Source organism: Prionailurus viverrinus, chromosome B3 (assembly GCF_022837055.1).
Source record: "Prionailurus viverrinus isolate Anna chromosome B3, UM_Priviv_1.0, whole genome shotgun sequence".
Taxonomy (NCBI): Eukaryota; Metazoa; Chordata; class Mammalia; order Carnivora; family Felidae; genus Prionailurus; species Prionailurus viverrinus.
The window spans coordinates 97520729-97539767 of record NC_062566.1 but is presented as its reverse complement, the minus strand read 5'-3'; the positions used below and the strand labels follow the sequence as shown (position 1 = coordinate 97539767).

General features: G+C 39.1%; 1 protein-coding gene across 7 annotated transcripts; it reads right to left on the bottom strand.

Moving 5' to 3' along the window:
• Positions 1-327: 327 nt before the first annotated feature.
• On the bottom strand, positions 328-18800 carry CDKN3 (cyclin dependent kinase inhibitor 3). Of its 7 annotated transcripts, none has more exons than XM_047864245.1 (8): positions 18644-18800; positions 16393-16475; positions 13661-13716; positions 13100-13144; positions 9952-10174; positions 5717-5748; positions 3343-3443; positions 328-921 (listed from the first exon to the last, which is right to left on the bottom strand). In XM_047864245.1, the coding sequence occupies exons 1-8, from the start codon at positions 18650-18652 to the stop codon at positions 811-813; spliced, it is 660 nt and encodes a 219-aa protein (XP_047720201.1). In that variant the 5' UTR covers positions 18653-18800; the 3' UTR covers positions 328-810. The 7 variants fall into 7 exon arrangements, with proteins under 7 accessions (XP_047720201.1, XP_047720200.1, XP_047720204.1 ...); XM_047864244.1 differs by having other exon boundaries at positions 3343-3446; positions 18644-18792; XM_047864247.1 differs by lacking the exon at positions 328-921 and adding an exon at positions 929-1455 and having other exon boundaries at positions 18644-18790.
• Positions 18801-19039: the final 239 nt, after the last annotated feature.

Below are 19039 nucleotides of genomic sequence, written 5' to 3'. Positions count from 1 at the left end.
TTTATATCCATATTGAGGAGAAGCAATATATAAGATTTGCTAGTATCAATTTCAGTGATTTCCTAAAGTTTAATAAGTATTGTGATTTTTAAATTGTTTTTGGTTGTAATACTGAAATCATGAGGAAGGTCAACCTATTGCAGCCTGTACTTACTTGAAAAAAATTTTTTTCCACCTATAACTTTTGACATTATTATCTTAGATTAGAAACCCCCACAGTTTAAACATTCACATACTGGATATGTGTGGTAGGATATGTGTGGTTCTCCCATCTTCCTTAGTAAACTTATAAAATCTTAAGTTCTGAAATCAGTGTAGACATAAAAATATTAGAATACTGATTTTATATTCTAGAACATACTGGCTGTCTGGTCTGAAGTTCCCAAACAGCACTAGTAATTGTTCTGAAGTGTTCCCCAATGAAATTAAAGCAGCAAGAGAAGTTTGAAACAGAAGAAAACTTTTGGCAATTAGATGATTATTCCAAAAGTTTTGATGTGAAATTTACTTTGTCTCGTGGGGAGGTGCCAGTCACAGCCAAGGGACTATTGCAGGTGATACCAAAGCCACCACTGTCTGTGAAAATGTCCTTGTCTACAGTGCAAACAACTGTTCAACATTACATTTAAAGACAAAAAGACATATTCAGTAGCATAGGGTGAGGTGAGGGAGGGAATTGGAGACTGTTAATCTGTAGATAAGTGCTTTCTAACAGAAATGTGAAAGAGGGATTTAATTCATTCTGTGTAGTCCCTAGGGTAAAAAATGAGTGGTCTAAAAAGAGAGCACCTGTCTGAACCAAGGAATTCCTCATATCTGAAAATGTTCCAGCAAATGCTGGATAAACACCTGTTGGGGATGATCCAGCATTGGGAGGGAGGTGTCCAGAAGATTCATAGGATCCTTCTCACTCGTGTATGTCTATGAAGGAGGAAGAGCCATGGGAGGAAAAGTGGGAGGAACAGAGCGTGAAAGTTACTTGATTTTAGTTTGTACTCATACCCATTTTTACATTTATTACTATGTTGCATTCCACCTGGTAGTTACAAATCATAAAATGAGGTAAAAGTGTGGTAAATAATAAAAATAGGCAGTGAAACATTTTTCCATATGCTCACTTCAGCATTATTTCTAAGTAAAACATACCAGAGGAGACAGTACATTTCAAAAATTATATAGCAGTTTTTCGATCTTCTAGAAGATATAAGAGATACAACTGAAATTTGTCAATAAAAGCTTTAGGAATATTTGCACGTACACATTTACATTCAAGTTGATAACACTAGTAAATTTTGTTTCAATACAAAGTATGTTAAATAGCTCTTAAATTTCAGACATGGTCATATATATGTTATTTGAAATTCTTTTTTATCTAGATACAGATCTTGATAATGAATCTCTTGATGATAGATGTGCAGCTAGTTTGTCCCGAAACTCATGAAGATAATTATATTGCTGAAAAAAGTAAAGATATATTGAAATACATTGTAGAAAACTAGTTAGCAGAGTAGTACAATCCTAGTAGGCATCAGGAATCAAAAAATAATTGCTAAGAACAATTCTACATCCTTTTGGGTAAGGAAGCGTTTGCATTATGGAGAAGTTTTACCTTTTGATAAAGCTGCATATGGTGTGAAAAAACTTACTTGAAAAGTCTCTCAAAATCAGAAGGCAATGTGTAATACATATGAATGTTTTATAAATCTGTAAAATCCTTTCTCCTTTTACTGGCAGGACCAAATTAAAATTAAAAATAGTACACGAAGGCATTCTTTTTGCTAATGTATTTTCCTCTGGGGGTTAAGTAGGGAGGAGAGGGTACTTTCTGTAATAGTTAACAGTGGTAGATTCAAGAAAATCTATTTCTTCATTTATAGAAGCCCTAGATTCTGCTGCTTGTGATATAACCCATTTGCAACAATGTTCAGAGTAGTCAATATTTTTTTTAAAAAAATGACTAATCTTAACAGATAAGCAAAATTAAAAAAACTTTAAATAATTTATTTGGAGTTTTAATAGTTTCCCAGAGGATGTTCTTATTCTGCCAATCATCTCATTTCTTCTCATTATTGGGAAGTTGAAATTGCACATTGCTCAGCACATCAGCACAGAGATGGGAAAGCCTGTTGGCCACGGAATGCTGAGGTGATCAACTGGACAGCCTATATAATGTGGGCTTAATTCTCTCCAAGATTAAAGCTGTAAAACACATATGCAAATGTTTGAACATTTTGTTTTGAGAGACTTGAGAACATGTTGAATTTGAAGAATCGTTTAACAGATAAGAAGGTGAATTCTCTGTTTTTAGAACCTGTACAGTGAAGTGCATCCTGTATGGATTATTTTGAACAACCTTCTTTAAGCCCTGAGAATTATGCTGCTTGGTGACTTTGTTAGTTACTATAATAATTCATATCCATGACACTTGGGTAGACCCCTGCTCCTGGGAAGATGGACTCAAGGCCAGGAAGCCACTAAAGGCTAGGCCTCTTTAAGAGTGCCTGATCCTCTGGTTTAGTCGATTAATGCTGACACAGGGCACTTGGGAAAGGAAGGCAAATTAGCTTTACATATCTGGAAATAAAGTGAAATCTGCAGAATCTTTCAGGAACATTAATACATAATAATATCCTTGGGGCATTGCTACTGCAGAGATTTTGTGGCTGTTGAGGGGAAAGTAAATGTGGAAGATGTCACTTTAGTTATCCACAGCAAAGGATAATTAGTATTGCTTTGCATTTTTTGTATTCTAGTCATTCATCTACTTTAAAAATTTTTTTAAAAAATGTTTTTTATTTTTGAGAGAGACAGAGCACAAGCAGGAGAGGGGCAGAGAGAGAGGGAGACAGAATCCGAAGCAGGCTCCAGGCTGTGAGCTGTCAGCACAGAGCCCAACGTGGGGCTCGAACCCACGAACCATCAGATGAGGGACCTGATCCGAAGTCAGACGCTTAACTGACTGAGCCACCCGGGTGCCTCTCATCTATGTTTATTAAATATTCTGGTGAGAGGATCTTCACTAGATCTTTTAGGCCAAGAAACTACCAAGTTTATGGTAATCCCCTCATTTTTCCAGATGAGAGGATTCATTCTGAGAACTAAATGGGTAAAAACTGAAGAGTAGTAGATCTGTGAGAGTAAACTGGCAAGTTCAGATTTGTCATCATTTTGTTTGAAACACTGAACTTTTTCAGACATCCAGGTTATATTTAAACAAATGTTGAGTAGGTGATATCTGAATAATAGAATGCAGTGGGTTTTCAGTGCCCTTTTGATGATACAGGACACTGTGTCTATAACTGCCCCTAAACCACAACCACACAGAACAGTCAACCTCCTTACCTTTATAGTCTGTATTGCCCCAGATCCTCTTAGGTCTCTCAGGCTGTCTATGGCTTGCTCTGGTGAAACTGTGTCAGACAGGTATAGTAGGAGACAAGCGGCTACTAACAGAACATGTTAGGAAAATAGTGTATTATTAATGATCGGGTAGAGCATTGTATATTTAATTAGACTTCAGCTGGTGCAGAAGATGGAGTTTGGTGTAATTGTTCGAAATGAATTAAATGACTGAGGTCTTTTAGTATGTGTTTTTTGACAGTTAAATTATGATTTTAAATGACTGCGGTTGAATTGAAGTTTAACATTGGCTTCGTTCTTTTTAACAGCTTTATTGAATTATATTTAATCGACCATATGTTTCATTCATTTAAAGGGTATGATTCAGTGGATTTTAGTGTATTCACAGATACGTGCACCCATCAGCACAATTTTAGAACATTTTCATCCCCTCAAAAAGAAACCCTGTCTTCCATTGTCATCCTCCCCGGTCCCCCATCACCCCTCCCCTGAGCAACCACTAATCTACTTTCTGTCTGTGGATTTGCCTAAACATTTCATATAAATGCAACCATATGCGGCCTTTTGTGATGGGCTTCTTTCACTTAGCATAATGTGCTCAGGACTCACACATATTGAGGCTTGTAACTGCTTCATTCCTTCTTAGGGATGAATAATATTCCATTGTACAGATACACACTTTGTTTACCCACAGTCACTTGATGGGCATTTAGGCTGGTTCCAGTTTTTGGCTATTATTAATAATGGTGCTATAAATGTTCGTGTCCAAGTTTTTGTGTAGACATGTTTTCATTTCTTTTGGGCACATACCTCGTGGAATTGCTGGGTAAAGGGCGACTGTATGTTTAAATGTTTGAGGAAGTACTGCCAGACTATTTTCCAAAGCAGCTGCACCATTTTACTCTGTCTCCAGCAGTATATGAAGGTTCCAATTTCCCCAAATCCCAGTGCATGTTTTCTACTTTTCGGGTAATAGCCATCCTAATGGGTATTAAGTGGTATCTCATTGTGGTTTTGATTTGCATTTCCTAGATGACTAATGATGGTAGGCATCTTTTCATGTCCTTAATGATCATTTGTGTATTTTGTTTGAAGAAATATCTATTCAGATCCTTTGTCGATCCTTTAAATTGGGCTGTCTTTTTATTATTGAGTTGTAAGAATTCTTTTTAGGTAAGTCACTTATCAGATATATGGTTTGCAAATATTTTTTTCCCATTCTCTGGTTATCTTTTCATTTTGATAATGTTCTTAGAAGCACAAAAGCTTTTAATTTTGATACTTTCCAACATTAAAAGGAATAACTGTTAACTCTAGTATGGCATTTCATTGTTTTCTAATACTTTTATTTTATTTTTAAAAAATTTATTTATTTTGAGAGAGCGAGAGAGCCAGGGAGGAGCAGAGAGAGCAGCAGAGAGAGAATCCCAAGGAGGCCTGACACTGTCAGTGCAGAGCCTGATGCGGGGCGCAAACCCATGAACCGTGATATCGTGACCTGAGCAGAAACCAAGAGTTGGACGCTTCACCTCAGTCGCCCCTTCTAACACATTTATTAAAAAGTGAACAGTAGGGGCGCCTGGGTGGCTCAGTCGGTTAAGCGGCCGACTTCAGCTCAGGTCATGATCTCGCAGTCTATGAGTTCGAGCCCCGCGTCGGGCTCTGTGCTGACAGCTCAGAGCCTGGAGCCTGTTTCAGATTCTGTGTCTCCCTCTCTCTCTCTGACTCTCCCCCGTTCATGCTCTGTCTCTGTCTCAAAAATAAATAAATGTTAAAAAAAAAAAGTGAACAGTAATTACATGAAGTAATTAACTTTGGTTTTCATACTTATGTTACCCATGGATATAATTTAGAATTTACTGTCAGTATCCTAACATCTGCATTAGAAAACAAAACGCAAGAATGTAGGTGCTAAGACTTGCACAATATGTTTTGCAGAATCCTTCAAAATAATGTTGAAAAGACTTCCCATTCCCACCCTAGCTTTCTAGAGAATACCGAATTAAGGGCCTTGAAATTCATTAATTCATTTATTTATTTATGAGAGCATGTGAGAGTCTGGGGGGGGGCGTTGAGAAAGAGGGGGACAGAGGATCCTAAGTAGGCTCTGTGCTGACAGGCAGTGAGCCTGACACAGGGCTCAAACTCACAAACCGTGAGATCATGACCTGAGCCGAAGTCGGATGCTCAACTGACTGAGCCACCCAGGCGCCCCTTTAAATAAATCTTTAGGTCTTAGCAGATTTATATTGTGTTTTGTCTCATTTTAATACAAACTGAGCACATGGCCCAGAAACAGGATATTTTTGTCTACTTTGAGGATTTAAAAAAATTACTGAATAATGAAATTTCTTACCAAGACAAGATCTTCCAAGTCCTCCATAACAGCTGAAAGGGAAGCACAATTTGAATATTAGACATTTTCATTTCACCCCGCCAATTAGAACTAAAGACTTGCTCCTTCTAAATTTGCCTTCTGTTTCTAAATTTAATAGTGCCTGCTAGCACAGTGCCTGGCACACAGAGGTTAATAAATATTTTTACATTAATAAAGAGTAAAGTGTGCTTGTTTATTTGTTGGGAGGTATTCTCTGAATACGTCTAAGGATCAATGCAGGCAGGGCCTTTTTTTTTTTTTTTTTTTTCAGGCAGGGCCTTTTTATTGATCTTTTTAAACACCAGTATCCACATCAGAGAAGTGGAACATGTTACTAAATAGATAGAAATCAGACTATTTTTACCAACTGCCAGTTTATTTCCTCTGTCTAAACAAAACCTTAGTGGTTATGGGACAAGTCCATATGACACAACAACTCCTTATTTATCTAAAAAGAATACAGAGGTGGCATGTTATAGAGATTTAAAGCATGGTTTCTAGAGCCCTACTGTCTGGGGCTGAATGGTCAATCTGTCATTATTACATGTGTGAACCTAAGGAAGTTATTTAACCTCTCTGGGTCTCAGCCTTTTCATCTATCAAATAGTGACAGCCACAGAATCTGTATCATAGTTAGGACTGAATGACATAACTAACATTTGTAAAGGGCTTACAACAGAGCTTGGCACAGAGTAAGAAGTAAATGAATGTTAGCTGCTATTGTCTAGCCTTGTGAAGGAATCAGCAGTCTGTATAACTGGATTTTCCAGAAAAAAATCATGATTAACCTCAAAGCAATAAAACCATTCATTCTAACTACTTTCAAAGATGCTAAAAAAAAAAAAAAAAATGTATTATACAATTCCTGACTTTCTTAGAGGGTATACTGAACCTAATTTGGTGCTGCTGACTTATCAGGAACATAAATTACTGTGGTGTACTAAAGATGAAGCTGGAGATACATGTCTTGGGATAGGATGTGAGATAGAGGACCAAACAGATACTGACTCCTATGTATTCATGAACTTGCTTTCCACAAATATGCCAGATATAAGGATCTACCATAGACAGGTGGAGAGAGGTAGAACACTTCAGTGGTTTTCTGCAAGATGAATACTGCTTTTTACCCATTGCTACCTTTATCTTTCCTCCTCTGATTCCTGCTTATCCTTCAAGTCCAGCTCTGAACTGCCCTTGTGGCCCCACAGAAACCATCACTGTCATTTTTGCTGCCTTGTGCATACCTTGTGTGAATCTTACTGCACTTACATGTAGTGTTGTTAGCAGGGGCTCCTTGAGGGTGGGGACTGTGCCTCACAGTGTGTGTTTTGTATTCACAGTGTTTGGTGCACAGTGGATGTTATGGGTTGAATTGTATCCCCATAAAGCTACATTGAAGTCCTAATCCCTGGTACTGTGAATGTGGCCTTATCTGGAAATAGGGTATCTGCAGATGTAATCAAGCTAAGATGAGGTAATTGAGCCCTAACCCAACTGGGTCATCCAATATGACTGGTGTCCTTATAGGAGGAAGTACCCGGAGAAGACACAGCAGTGCAGAATCATGTGACGACAGAGGCTGAGATTGGAGTGATAATGGCTGTGAGCCCAAGGACACCAAGGAGTGATGGCCACCACTAGAAGCTAGGAAGAGGCAAGGAAGGATTCTGTCAAAGTCTCAGAGGGAATATGGTCCCGTTGACACCTTGATTTTGGACTTGTAGCTTCAGAACTGGGGGAGAATAAGTTTCTTTTCTAAGCTACCTGTTTTGTAGTACTTTTTTTTTTTTTTTTTTTTTTTTTTTTTTTTTTTTTAGAAATAGCACAGTACAGTAGGCAAGTAGCATCCCCTGATTTTATAAAGCAACAGGAATGCACAGGGAGAATCAGTGAGACAGTATTGGCAGGCAGCAAGACAGTGGAAAACAATTTACCAGACCTAGTTTCTGAGAGATAAACTCTAGAGCTGTCTAGCAATGTGGGCACTCAAAGATAGCAGAATGGATAGAAAATTGTCTTTATCCAAACATTAGTCACTATAGGACACCTTTGAAAGCTCTAGGACAATGAAAATTTCCAGTCATCAGATGCTTTATTTTATGGGAACCAGAAGCATTCAACATATGCAGGGGCTACCCAACCATCTTTCCATCCTGTTTGTATTCTGTTCAAACAGCAGACAGCATTTGGTGTGCTAGAACTTGCTCGAGTAGTATTTGTTAAATTTCACTATCTGAGCTAGTTTGATCTCTGGAAACTCTTCAGTAGAGGCTGCTTCCAAGGATTTATTTAAAAAAAAAAAAAAAATCTCAGGACTGATTTGAAAAATGGGCCCAGGAGTGCCTGGGTGGTTCAGTTGGTTAAGCATCTAACTTCGGCTCAGGTCATGATCTCGCTGTTGGTGAGTTCGAGCCCCATGTCAGGCTCTGTGCTAACAGCTCAGCACAGAAGAGCCTGCATCTGAAGAGCTTGCTTCAGATTCTGTTTCCCTCTCTCTCTGCCCCTTCCCCACTTGCACTCTGTCTCTCTCTCTCTCTCTCTCAAAAACATTAAAAAAAACATTAAACATTAAAAAAAATTTTAAAAAAATAGGTCCAAAAATTGGAAAATATTTTTCACCAGCCACAGCTAATCATCTAATGCTATTTAACTTAGTCTTACTAGAAAATTTAGCAGAGACAACTTTAGTCTAAAGTTTTGCTTTTATAATTAGTAAAGCAATTAGTAATTGCTTAGAATTACAGATTATGCTTTTCTCTAGAGAAAGGTTGGAAACTGTAGAACGCGGGATGGTTTCTCTTTATTCCCTACTCTCCTGGCTATAGTTCTCTGTACATTAGAGTTTAGTTCAGCCACATATGGTTTGTGTCCCCAAAGACCCTTGTACTAGCTGGTTTGCCTTCAAATGGAGACTGTTGACATGAGGCCCCGGAGCTCTAGATTGAAGGAGAGAAGGTAGCTGGGCTTGCCTTTCCCTTGCTGCCCTGAGCCCGGCGCCCTGGTTATTCGGTATAGCCTGCATACTTTCTAGCTCAAAGCAGTGACTTTAGGGCTTTTGAGGTATCAAACTATTTAATACTCTATCTTGTTCCAGAAAGGATTAAGCAGTTTATTAGGATACAGAAAGTACAAGGAGCACAGAGAAGGACTAGTTTGCTGCCTATGGCCGGCCCTCTACTGTTACGGGTCTCACTGCTGGCAGGGCATCTACTATTATTATCCATAGTACCACTTCCAATCTTTGTATTGCTACTGTCCGTTGCTGGTTGTCACTCCCTTTTTCCTTTCTCCGTGCTTTTTTTTTCTCTCCTTTTTTCTCCCTTAACACATTTTATTTTTGTTTTAAACTTCCATACCAGCAGCTTTGCATAGCCATTGACAAGCAATGGGAGTCCCTCCTTCATTCTGGTGAGAAATTCATATCATCAAATGTAATTTTCCAGTCATATTTTTAAGACTGCTCATTGCTTATGAATGATTTCTTTGCTAATTAGAAAATTTTTTTTTTACACTTCTTTATTTTTTTAGAGACATAGAGAGACAGAGCACAAGTTGGCGAGGGGCAGAGAGAGAAGGAGACAGAATCCGAAGCAGGCTCCAGGCTCCGAGCTGTCAGTACAGAGCCTGACATGGGGCTCGAAGTCACAAACTGTGAGATCATGACCTGAGCCGATGTCGGACACCCAACCAACTGAGCCACCCAGGCGCCCCAGAAAAAATTTTTTTTAACATTTATTTATTTTTGAGAGAGACAGAGCACAAGTGAGAACAGGGCAGAGAGACAGGGAGACACAGAATCCAAAGCAGGTAAATATCTGAGTGCTTGCTCTGTAGCAGACATTGTACTAGAAATTTCATATCTTATCTCTTTTTTTTTTCCTTAAAGTTTATTTATTTATTTTGAGAGGGGGGATTGAGAAAGAGAGACAGAGAGACAGAGAGAGAATCCCAAGCAGGCTTTGAGCTGACAGCATGGAGCCTGATGTAGCCCAACGCAGGGATCAATCTCATGGCTGTGAGGTTCTGACCTGAGCCAAAACCAAGGGTCAGGTGCTTAACCAACTGAGCCATCCAGGTGCCCTGATGCCTTATCTCCTTTTAATCCTTGCACCAAACTATAAGGTAAGTAATAAGTGAGTAAGGATGCAATAATTGGAAAAATCATTCTGACTGGGACATTTCTCATGTAACAAACAGAGAAAAGAAAAACGTACTGTATTAAGGTTTTCCGGTTATTCTTAAGGCAGATTGCAAGCTCCTCCATTATTTCACAGCAGCTGGCTATGTTAGGAGTCCCTCCATCTGGGATTGGATGATGATGAGTGATAATTCCATACTGATGGTAGAGGTCCAAAAGGTTTGGGACTCTGTATTTTGACAGTTCCCCTCTGGTGCAGAAAACAAATATGTCTTGTATACCATAGCTCTTTAGTTCTTCTGCCAATAGACCAAGAGACGGATACACACGTACAAAATATTACAAATTTAAATACAGTCAAGACAGAGAATGTGGTGTTAAATTTCTTAAGCCAAACTAACAAATGATAATCTATACATTTGAAATACTTATTGATAATCTAAAACAATATTAATCTGTCTTCAAAGTAGGGTAAAAATCAAGCCACTAAGCACAAAATAGGAATTAGAAATGCCTGAACCAAAAGGTGCTTAAAATTAAACCTGACTTAATAATTCAAAATGCTTTTTACTGAATTTAAGATGAGTCAATTATATTGCTGTTCTTGAAAAAAGATCTTTTCAATACTGCTTTAAAGTAAATTTTGAAACATCTAATATTTCAAGATAAACTCTTGTGAAGAACTGACAGCACATTTTTCCCTCTGATTTTTTCTCACAAAATTCATGTTTGTTACTTTCATCACTGCTGTTTTGTTTGACCCTACGCCTTGTATGTAAATCTCCAGCATGCCCATGGTGCCTGAGCTCATGTTCTCCTTTATGTTTGTACTGTGCCACCCCATCATGCATCTAATTTTGTGAACTAGGTCTCCAGAAATAAAACGTTAACTGTGTTAGAATTATGCAACTTAGCTAATTTTCACTATAATGAATATGAACCAAGCAATTGTACTATAGGCCATTCTATACACTGGAATGTCCTTATGGCAATATTCATTATAGACCATTAGGTTCAAAATGAATAACTAATTCTGGATGATCTCAGTCTCCTCTCTCCCCCTGCCTCCCAAATCCTGGGCCATTTAACTAAGCACAAAGTACCTTTCATCATGAACCTCCAAATTTGTACCTGAAATGTGGCTAGTGCAAATTGAGATGTATTATAAGTGTAAAATATAGATCTGATTTCAGAGGTTAAGTACAAAAAACCCATATCTGGGGTGCCTGGGTGGCTCAGTCGGTTAAGCGTCCGACTTTGGCTCAGGTCATGATCTCGCGGTCGGTGACTTCGAGCCCCGCATCGGGCTCTGTGCTGACTGCTCAGAGCCTGGAGCCTGTTTCAGATTCTGTGTCTCCCTCTCTCTCTGACCCTCCCCCGTTCATGGTCTGTCTCTCTCTGTCTCAAAAATAAACGTTAAAAAAAAAAAAATTAAAACAAACCCCCATATCTCATTAATAATTTGTTTTATACTTAAAGCCATTGACAATGTACTATTTAGGCTATGTTAGGTTAAATAAAATATATTATCAAGTTAATTTCATCTGTTTTTAATTTTTTACTGTGGCAACTTAAAAATGTAAAGTTACATACATGGCTTCTATTTGTGGCTCCCATTATATTTCCAGTGGACAGTGCTGCTTTAGGTAATACTATTATTTTTTTTGTACTTCTAAAAGGATTAAACCTGTAGTTAGCATACTTCACCATTTTCTTTTTTTTTTTTTTTAATTTTTTTTTTTAACGTTTATTTATTTTTGAGACAGAAAGAGACAGAGCATGAACGGGGGAGGGTCAGAGAGAGAGGGAGACACAGAATCTGAAACAGGCTCCAGGCTCTGAGCAGTCAGCACAGAGCCCGACGCGGCTCTCGAACTCACATACCGCGAGATCATGACCTGAGCAGAAGTCGGACGCTTAACCGACTGAGCCACCCAGGCGCCCCATACTTCACCATTTTCAAGAGTAGGTAGCTTTCTATCTGCCTCTCGCACACATAATTGCTATTATACAGTGGTTTTCAAGCTTTCCTAGAAAGGACTCTGAGGAGGAGCCACAAGAGCTGGTGCAGGGAGAGTCTAGGTCTCTCCTATCATCAGATTGTCATCTCTTATACATTGGATTGGACTGCATTCAAGATCTCAATGGAAGACAAAAGGTTTGGTAAGCTATTGGAAACCCCAAATTCCAAAATATTGGAAGGGAACAGGGCTTTCCAAAATGTGCAAGACTGGTTCTTGAACTAGTGATTTTCATTATATTTTGCTTATGACTTAAATGGTCTCCAAATGAAAAGTTCCTACCATGGCAGATACCTCTAAATCAGAGAATCTTTACAAATACTGCAAGAGTCAACTAATCTACTAGCCTCCAGTCCTTTTTGGTAGGTAAGGAATAAATTAGAGAAGGTACATTAATAAATTGATACTCCAAAACAACTGGGAAAAAAATGTAAGATTCAACAAATTTTTACTGGTCAGAATCAAGATATATGACATATTTATCTTATATATTTATATATATCATTTATATATTATATTTATCTCTATATTTATTTTGTTGTATTATAAGGACATTGGTAGGACTATTAGCCTTGAGCTATTCCAGCCCAAGCAGGATAAAATATTTTGAAAATCCAAGTTTTTTAGTACCATGGAATATGTAAACTCCAAATTGGGGTGGATTGTCAGAATATTTGTGGGATTATTAGACTTGAGGCTACAGTGGTATGAACATCTTTGGGCCTGTGAAGATTGGCCCTACTCCATCTTTCTCACCTAGATGCTGGATCTCTCAATTCTAACCAGGATGGACAATTTCACTACTACCTCTGGGTTCCCAGTTCAGGCTTAATTTCTGCTATCACAACAATCAAGTCTGCAAAGGATAGTGTGTTCAAAGATCTTGGCAGTGAAATGTCAGTTTTCTGTTTACATACCTTCCTCCCTCTAATGTATACATTTTAAACTCAAATGCAATTTCTATGTGTAACTACAACAATCGGTGAAAAGCAATGCTATGTTTAGTAAATGAGTTAGTTCTCTGTGCCCTTTGCAAATACATCTTCTCATGTTAGAATAAATCTATAGTTTAAAACTATGAAATATCAAACATTTATTTGGTATACCAAACAGAGACTAATGTTTGTTCTTTTTGACAAAGAGATTATTTTCAGTGTTATTCAGAAAAAAACTATTAATATGGTTGTTTCATGTTACACCTACCTGTATCTTTTTGGATATTTCTTCTAACATTTTTAAATTTACAACCTATAAGCAGTAATAAGGCAAGTGAAAAAGTCAGTTTTTAATCATATATAAGAAATATACTTAAACACAAACACAGCTACTTTAGAAGTCATACCATATGATCATTTATATGTTGCTATTTCATTTTGAATATGGATTTCGATTTCTTATATTCTTAGTGATATAATTGCAGGGATTCAGAGATCCCAGCTGAAGGAACTCCTCCTCCAAAGATTCTTTGCTCTGTGTCCTTTCTATAACAAGTACCTGCTTGTTGCCCTCAGCCTCACCTGTACCCCAGTGTTTATGTTTTATTAAGGTAGGTGAGTCAGAAATATAGAACCATGAATGTGGGTCTGGAAGGGTTGAAGAGTGATCTGTGTTCTTTTAGCTACAGCCCACAGGAGGGCTTCCAAAAGTGACTTCCCCAGGCTGCTGATCTATGAAGTTCTCTTACTGCTCAGTACAGAGTATGATGTGTTAGCTGACAAAAAAATTATCTGAAGTATCTCAATAGGAAGCCAACTGTAAACCTACCTGGAAGAGCACACAAACCAAGAAACTGAGAACAATTCACTCGTGACAGGGGTAGCCTGAAAAGAATAAAACTTTAATTCAGTTTTTTAAAAAGTTGTAAATGGAAATTCAGTTTAACACATGTGTGCTTGGCACTGAACAAGGGTGTTTTAAAGTTTGACCATAGTCATAAAACAAAAATGCATATGCAAACATCAATGTGTTGTTCACAAAAAGGCCCAAAGAGGCTGGAAGTTTTAAAACAGGGACTTACCATTTACTTTGTCACAATTTAAGTCTTAAAAGTGGCAAGTTAACTTAAACTTACCTTAAAGATAATAATGCCTAGATTGCCTACAGGTAGTATAAAGCATTAAGGTTTTAAGTTACCCTGTGGTATGATATCTGAGATACTTTGTATTAGTAACCTTGGGGAATAAGCTAGAAAATGACCTGATGATTTCATCCCCAGCATTCATTCTATATTACTATTTTAAGATTTCTTTGTAGCCTTCCTCTTTAAAAAAAATATTTTTAAAGTTTATTTATTTTGAGAGGGAAAGAGAGTACAAGCAGAGGAGGAGCAGAGAGAGAGGTAGAGAGGGAGAATCCCAAGCAGGCTCTGTGCTGACAGGGCAGATGCAGGGCTTGAACTCAGGAACTGTGAGATCATGACCTGAGCCAAAATCAAGAGTCAGATGCTTAACTGACTGAGCCACCCAGGCACCCCATGTTGTAATAGATTTTGGTTAAAATAAAACAATTTCAAGAAATCCATATTCCCAGTTTACAGTACTCAGGGACAAAGTGGGTAGAGGCTAACCTTGTCTACAAGACAGAAGATGAGTTTAGAGGAAAACAGAGGTCATCATATAAATACCATGTGACTCTGAAAATTAGATGAGGTTTTGAGTTTGAAAGGGGGGTAAGGAGGGAAATGAAAGATAATTGCTATTTGATGGTGGAATAAAAGGAACTTTAGGGAAAACACCCTCTTTTCTCTTCCTATAGTTGGGAATGGTATTTTCTTTTTAAAAATTTTTTAGAAACTTAAAAAAAAATTAAACTCCAAGTTAGTTAACATATAGTGTAATAATGGTTTCAGGAGTAGAATTTAGTGATTCATTACTTGCATATAACACCCAGTGCTCATCCCAACAAGTGCCCTCCTTAATGCTCCCTCACCTGTTTAGCCCATCCCTCCACCCGACACTCCACTATCAACCCTCAGGTTGTTCTTTGTATTTAAGAGTCTCATATGGTTTGTCTCCCTCTGTTTTTACCTTATTTTTGCTTCCCTTTCCCTATGTTCATCTCTTTTGTTTCTTAAATTCCACATAGGAGTAAAATCATATGATGTTTGTCTCTCCCTGACTTATTTCGCTTAGCATAATATACTCTAGGTCCATCTACGTTGTTGCAAATGGCAAGATTTCATTCTTTTTGATCGCCGAGTAATATTCCATTGTATATATACACCACATTTTCTTTATCCATTTATCAGTCAATAATGCTGCTATAAATATGGGGGTGCACGTGCCCCTTAGAATCAGTACTCCTGTATCCTTTGGATAAATACCTAGTGGTGCAGTTTCTGGGTCATAGGGTAGTTCTGTTTTTAATTTTTTGAGGAAAACCATACTGTTTTTCAGAGTGGGAATGGTGTTTTCTTAAAGAGAGATTATTACATTTACAGGGATGAGAAAAAGCATTGATTGTTGTAGAGAATCTGGTGTAACCAGAAGTCACTGCCAAGATTTTTAAGTTGATTCTATATAGAAACATTTGTTTTTTGCTCTAGTATCTGTGGTAATATGGCTTTTATCTTAAGCAGGGTCTGTTAGTAGATGCATGACTGTTGTAAGTAGTTCTAGGATTTGACTAAATGACAAACAATTAAATATCTCATCCTATGTTTGGTATACTATTCTTTTGTCCTAAAAGAATAAGTAAGTTTTGGTACCAAATGGGAGACATTCTGATTTTATCTCCACTCCCTAGTTACTTGTTTCTACTATGGTTTTCTGAATGCAGAAGAACAATTTCCCCCTAAGCCCCCCAAAAAGGAAAGCCTTATTCTATCATGGATAGTAAATAAAGCAGAATTGGAAAATCCCTTAAAGATTAGAATTATACAACCAGCAGAAAAAAAAAATCACTAAATATTTTTTATTTTGTTCATTTATATGAAATAAATATTATTTTATTTATTTATTTTTTAATTTTATTTATAAATATATTTTATTTTATTTTTTATTTTATTTATTATTATATCATAGATAGTAAATAAAGCAGAATTAGAAAATCCCTTAAAGATTAGAATTATACAACCAGCAGAAAAAAAATCACTAAATATTTATTTTATTTATTTATATAAAATAAATATTATTTATTTATTTTATTTATAAATATTATTTATTATTTATTTATTTATTTAATTTATTTTGAGAGAGAGAGAGAGAGAGAGAGAGAGAGCGCGCGCACGAGCATGTGCATATGAGTGAGCAGGGGAAGGGCAAAGAGAGAGACAATCCCAAGCAGGCTCTGGGCTGTCAGCGCAGAGCCCGACACAGGGCCTGATCTCACGAACTGTGAGATCATGACCTGAGCTGAAATCAAGAGTCAGACACTTCAATGACTGAGCCATCCAGGGACCCCACTAAATATTTTTAATATGCGGACTATGTATCTACATGGATTGTGATGTACAGATCAAATAATTTAGCTCATCATTGATCAGAAGTTTAACATACCATGATATCTGAATTGGAGTCTGTTGATCTTCAATAGGCTCTTCATCTGATGAGTCAAACTCACTTGTTTGCAATGAACTAGGCTTCAAAAGAAATCAGTTATGTTAAATAACTGTAAAGAAAAATATTTACATATAAACTGACCCTTGCTTAACACAATGAATGCATATTTGCAATTTATTCAATTTGGACTATGAGAATGGTCAGCAAAAATAAATAGATTTTACCATCCTATTGATAATTACAGCATTCTGATGGAAAGAGAGTTGGATTGGTAACAAACCAGGATTCTGGTCTTGGCTCTGCCATTTACCATATAATCTTGGACAAGCAACTCCAATTTATTCTGGGTCTCAGTTTTCCACAACTAGAAAGTGAGGAGATATATTCACTCATTCACAAACATTTCTTGAACACCTTTATTTGCCAAGCTCTGGAGATGCAAAGAGCCATGAAATAAATAGCTTCAGTATAGTTGGAGGGAGAGATATGTGCATAGATTACAGAAGAAAGTTGTAAGTGCTAACCTGGAAGCATAAACTATGAACTTTAGGGCAGGGAAGGGAGTGACTGCTCAGGGAGCTGGAGAGAGCTTCAGAGGACATACATTAGCTGGGTCTTAAAGGATGGGCAGGAGGTTTTTAGGCAGATAGGGAAGAAGTTAAGGCAGTAAAGGCAAAAGGGGAAAGAGCTTGTTTTCAGGAACTGAAACATCAGGGCAGAGAAGATGAAGCTGGGGTAGTTTGCCTCCTCCATTTCTCAAACAATAACCCCCCTAACAGCCTACTAGTTTGGTGGATGGGGGTGTACAGGTAGGATAACCTGCTACTTTGTGAACCCGTGGACTAGACACACTGAGATGGACTTTGCACAATGATCTAAAGAGTTGGAACTCAATCCTGTAGGCCTGTTTTCTAAAGGAGAGACAGCTGTTTCATACAACCAGTGAAAAACGCACCTTTCTTCTTACTTCCTACTTGGAACCAACTGAGAGATAACACAGTGGAGAGGCAAATAGAAATCAAGAGGTTAGTTTTATTACTGAGTGCTAAAGGGAGGACGTGGCTTTAAAGCTGTGGTTAAGTGGGCTTGTCAATTCTTCACTCCAGAATTGGACTCATTCCCCCAGTCATAGGCAGCTATGGACAACCCAGGGCTCCCCAGTGGCCAAGAGCGCCCTAGAAAGTAATCTCTGCTGAGAGAAGGGATGAAAGGGTTCAGCTGCTTGTGTTCAGCTCCTCTCAAACTGGGGGATCAGATCCCTCACTCTGTCCCTTCTGGGGACAAGTGGAGAAAGAGGCCAAGAGTGAAGGACAGCTGATGCCTCTCCACATGGAACCATGGGGATTAGCAAGTGTAAGCAGCTAATGTCCTTTCCAGCTCTGAAGCTATATTCTATAATGGTCTTGTTTGTTACTACAAGATCACAATACAGAGCCATTTAGGCTACGGATTTGAGTTGCTTTGGATCTCTTTGTATTATTATTATCAACTCAAAGGTTTTTAAATATTCAATAGGCTGCAAACCCTGGTGGTGGGTGATGTGAGTCAGGTGGGGCCACAGCACCTTGCACCTGTTTTTCCTTTCTCTTTAAAGCAGTTTTGATGATTCCAGATTTTCAGAGAGAGAAAGAAAGAGAGTGTGGCCCATTCACTCAGGCTTTCCCAGCCAGGCTTACAAATCCTAACAGAGTTGGACGTTTCTGCTTCCCCTGGCCCAGGGATTCTGAACCCCAGAATAGGACGCAGTGCCAGTTGGCCCTGGGGGATGGTGAAGCACCCACAAATGGGGATTGGCAATCTTTTATAGTGAGGTTTTCCCCGTCTGCGGTGAGGACCACTCTCCAGCGGGCGCGGGGCAGCCCCGGACATCCCTTGGGGCTGGGCATCAGGCAAACTGATACACGGAGACACCTAAGCTCTCCATGCCTCAGTTTCCTCCATAAAACGGGATTCAGCCCTCTCTGGCAGGGCTCTCCTGAGGCTTAGGAGACTCTGCAGGAGACAGTTCCCAGCCTGTGCACGACAGGTTCACAACGAATGTCCGCCTTCCCCTCGTCCGCCACCGACCCTGTTCCTTTTCAATCATCGCTCTCCCCAATTTAGGAAAGCGCCACCTCCCCGACCTCGGACGGTTACAGCGCGAGTCAGGCCCGGGACCAGGCCTGGGCTGTCCCTGGGCCCACAAACTGGCTTCGGGGACCGCTTCTCTCCCTGTGGCTTCGCTTCTCCGAGCCTCGGCCCGACTCACCGGCTTCATCGCTGGCCGCCCCACGTCGTGACCGGCTGCCGCCTCGGTCTAGCAGCACCCGCGCCTCAGCGACCGCCCCGCGCGGAGGCCGCCCCTCCGCTCAGCTCATTGGTACATCCTTCTGTGAGGCGGGGCGCGGCGACTTCTAGGAACCAATCAGACCCTCTCCCTATTTCTTCCTCCGCCCCCGAGTACCTTTAACTGCTCATTGGTTTCTAGGGGGCTTTTGAAAGACGCGCGGGAGGAGGGCCCTGTAGAACGTTGATTGGCTGGGAGGGCACCCTAGAGGGAGGGGGCGGAGCGCGGGGCCCGGAGAAAGCCTCTGAACGGCCCCTAACACTTTTGAGGATGCTGGAAAGCCTTTCTCATGGCAGGATTCCAGAGTGGTACCAGGGT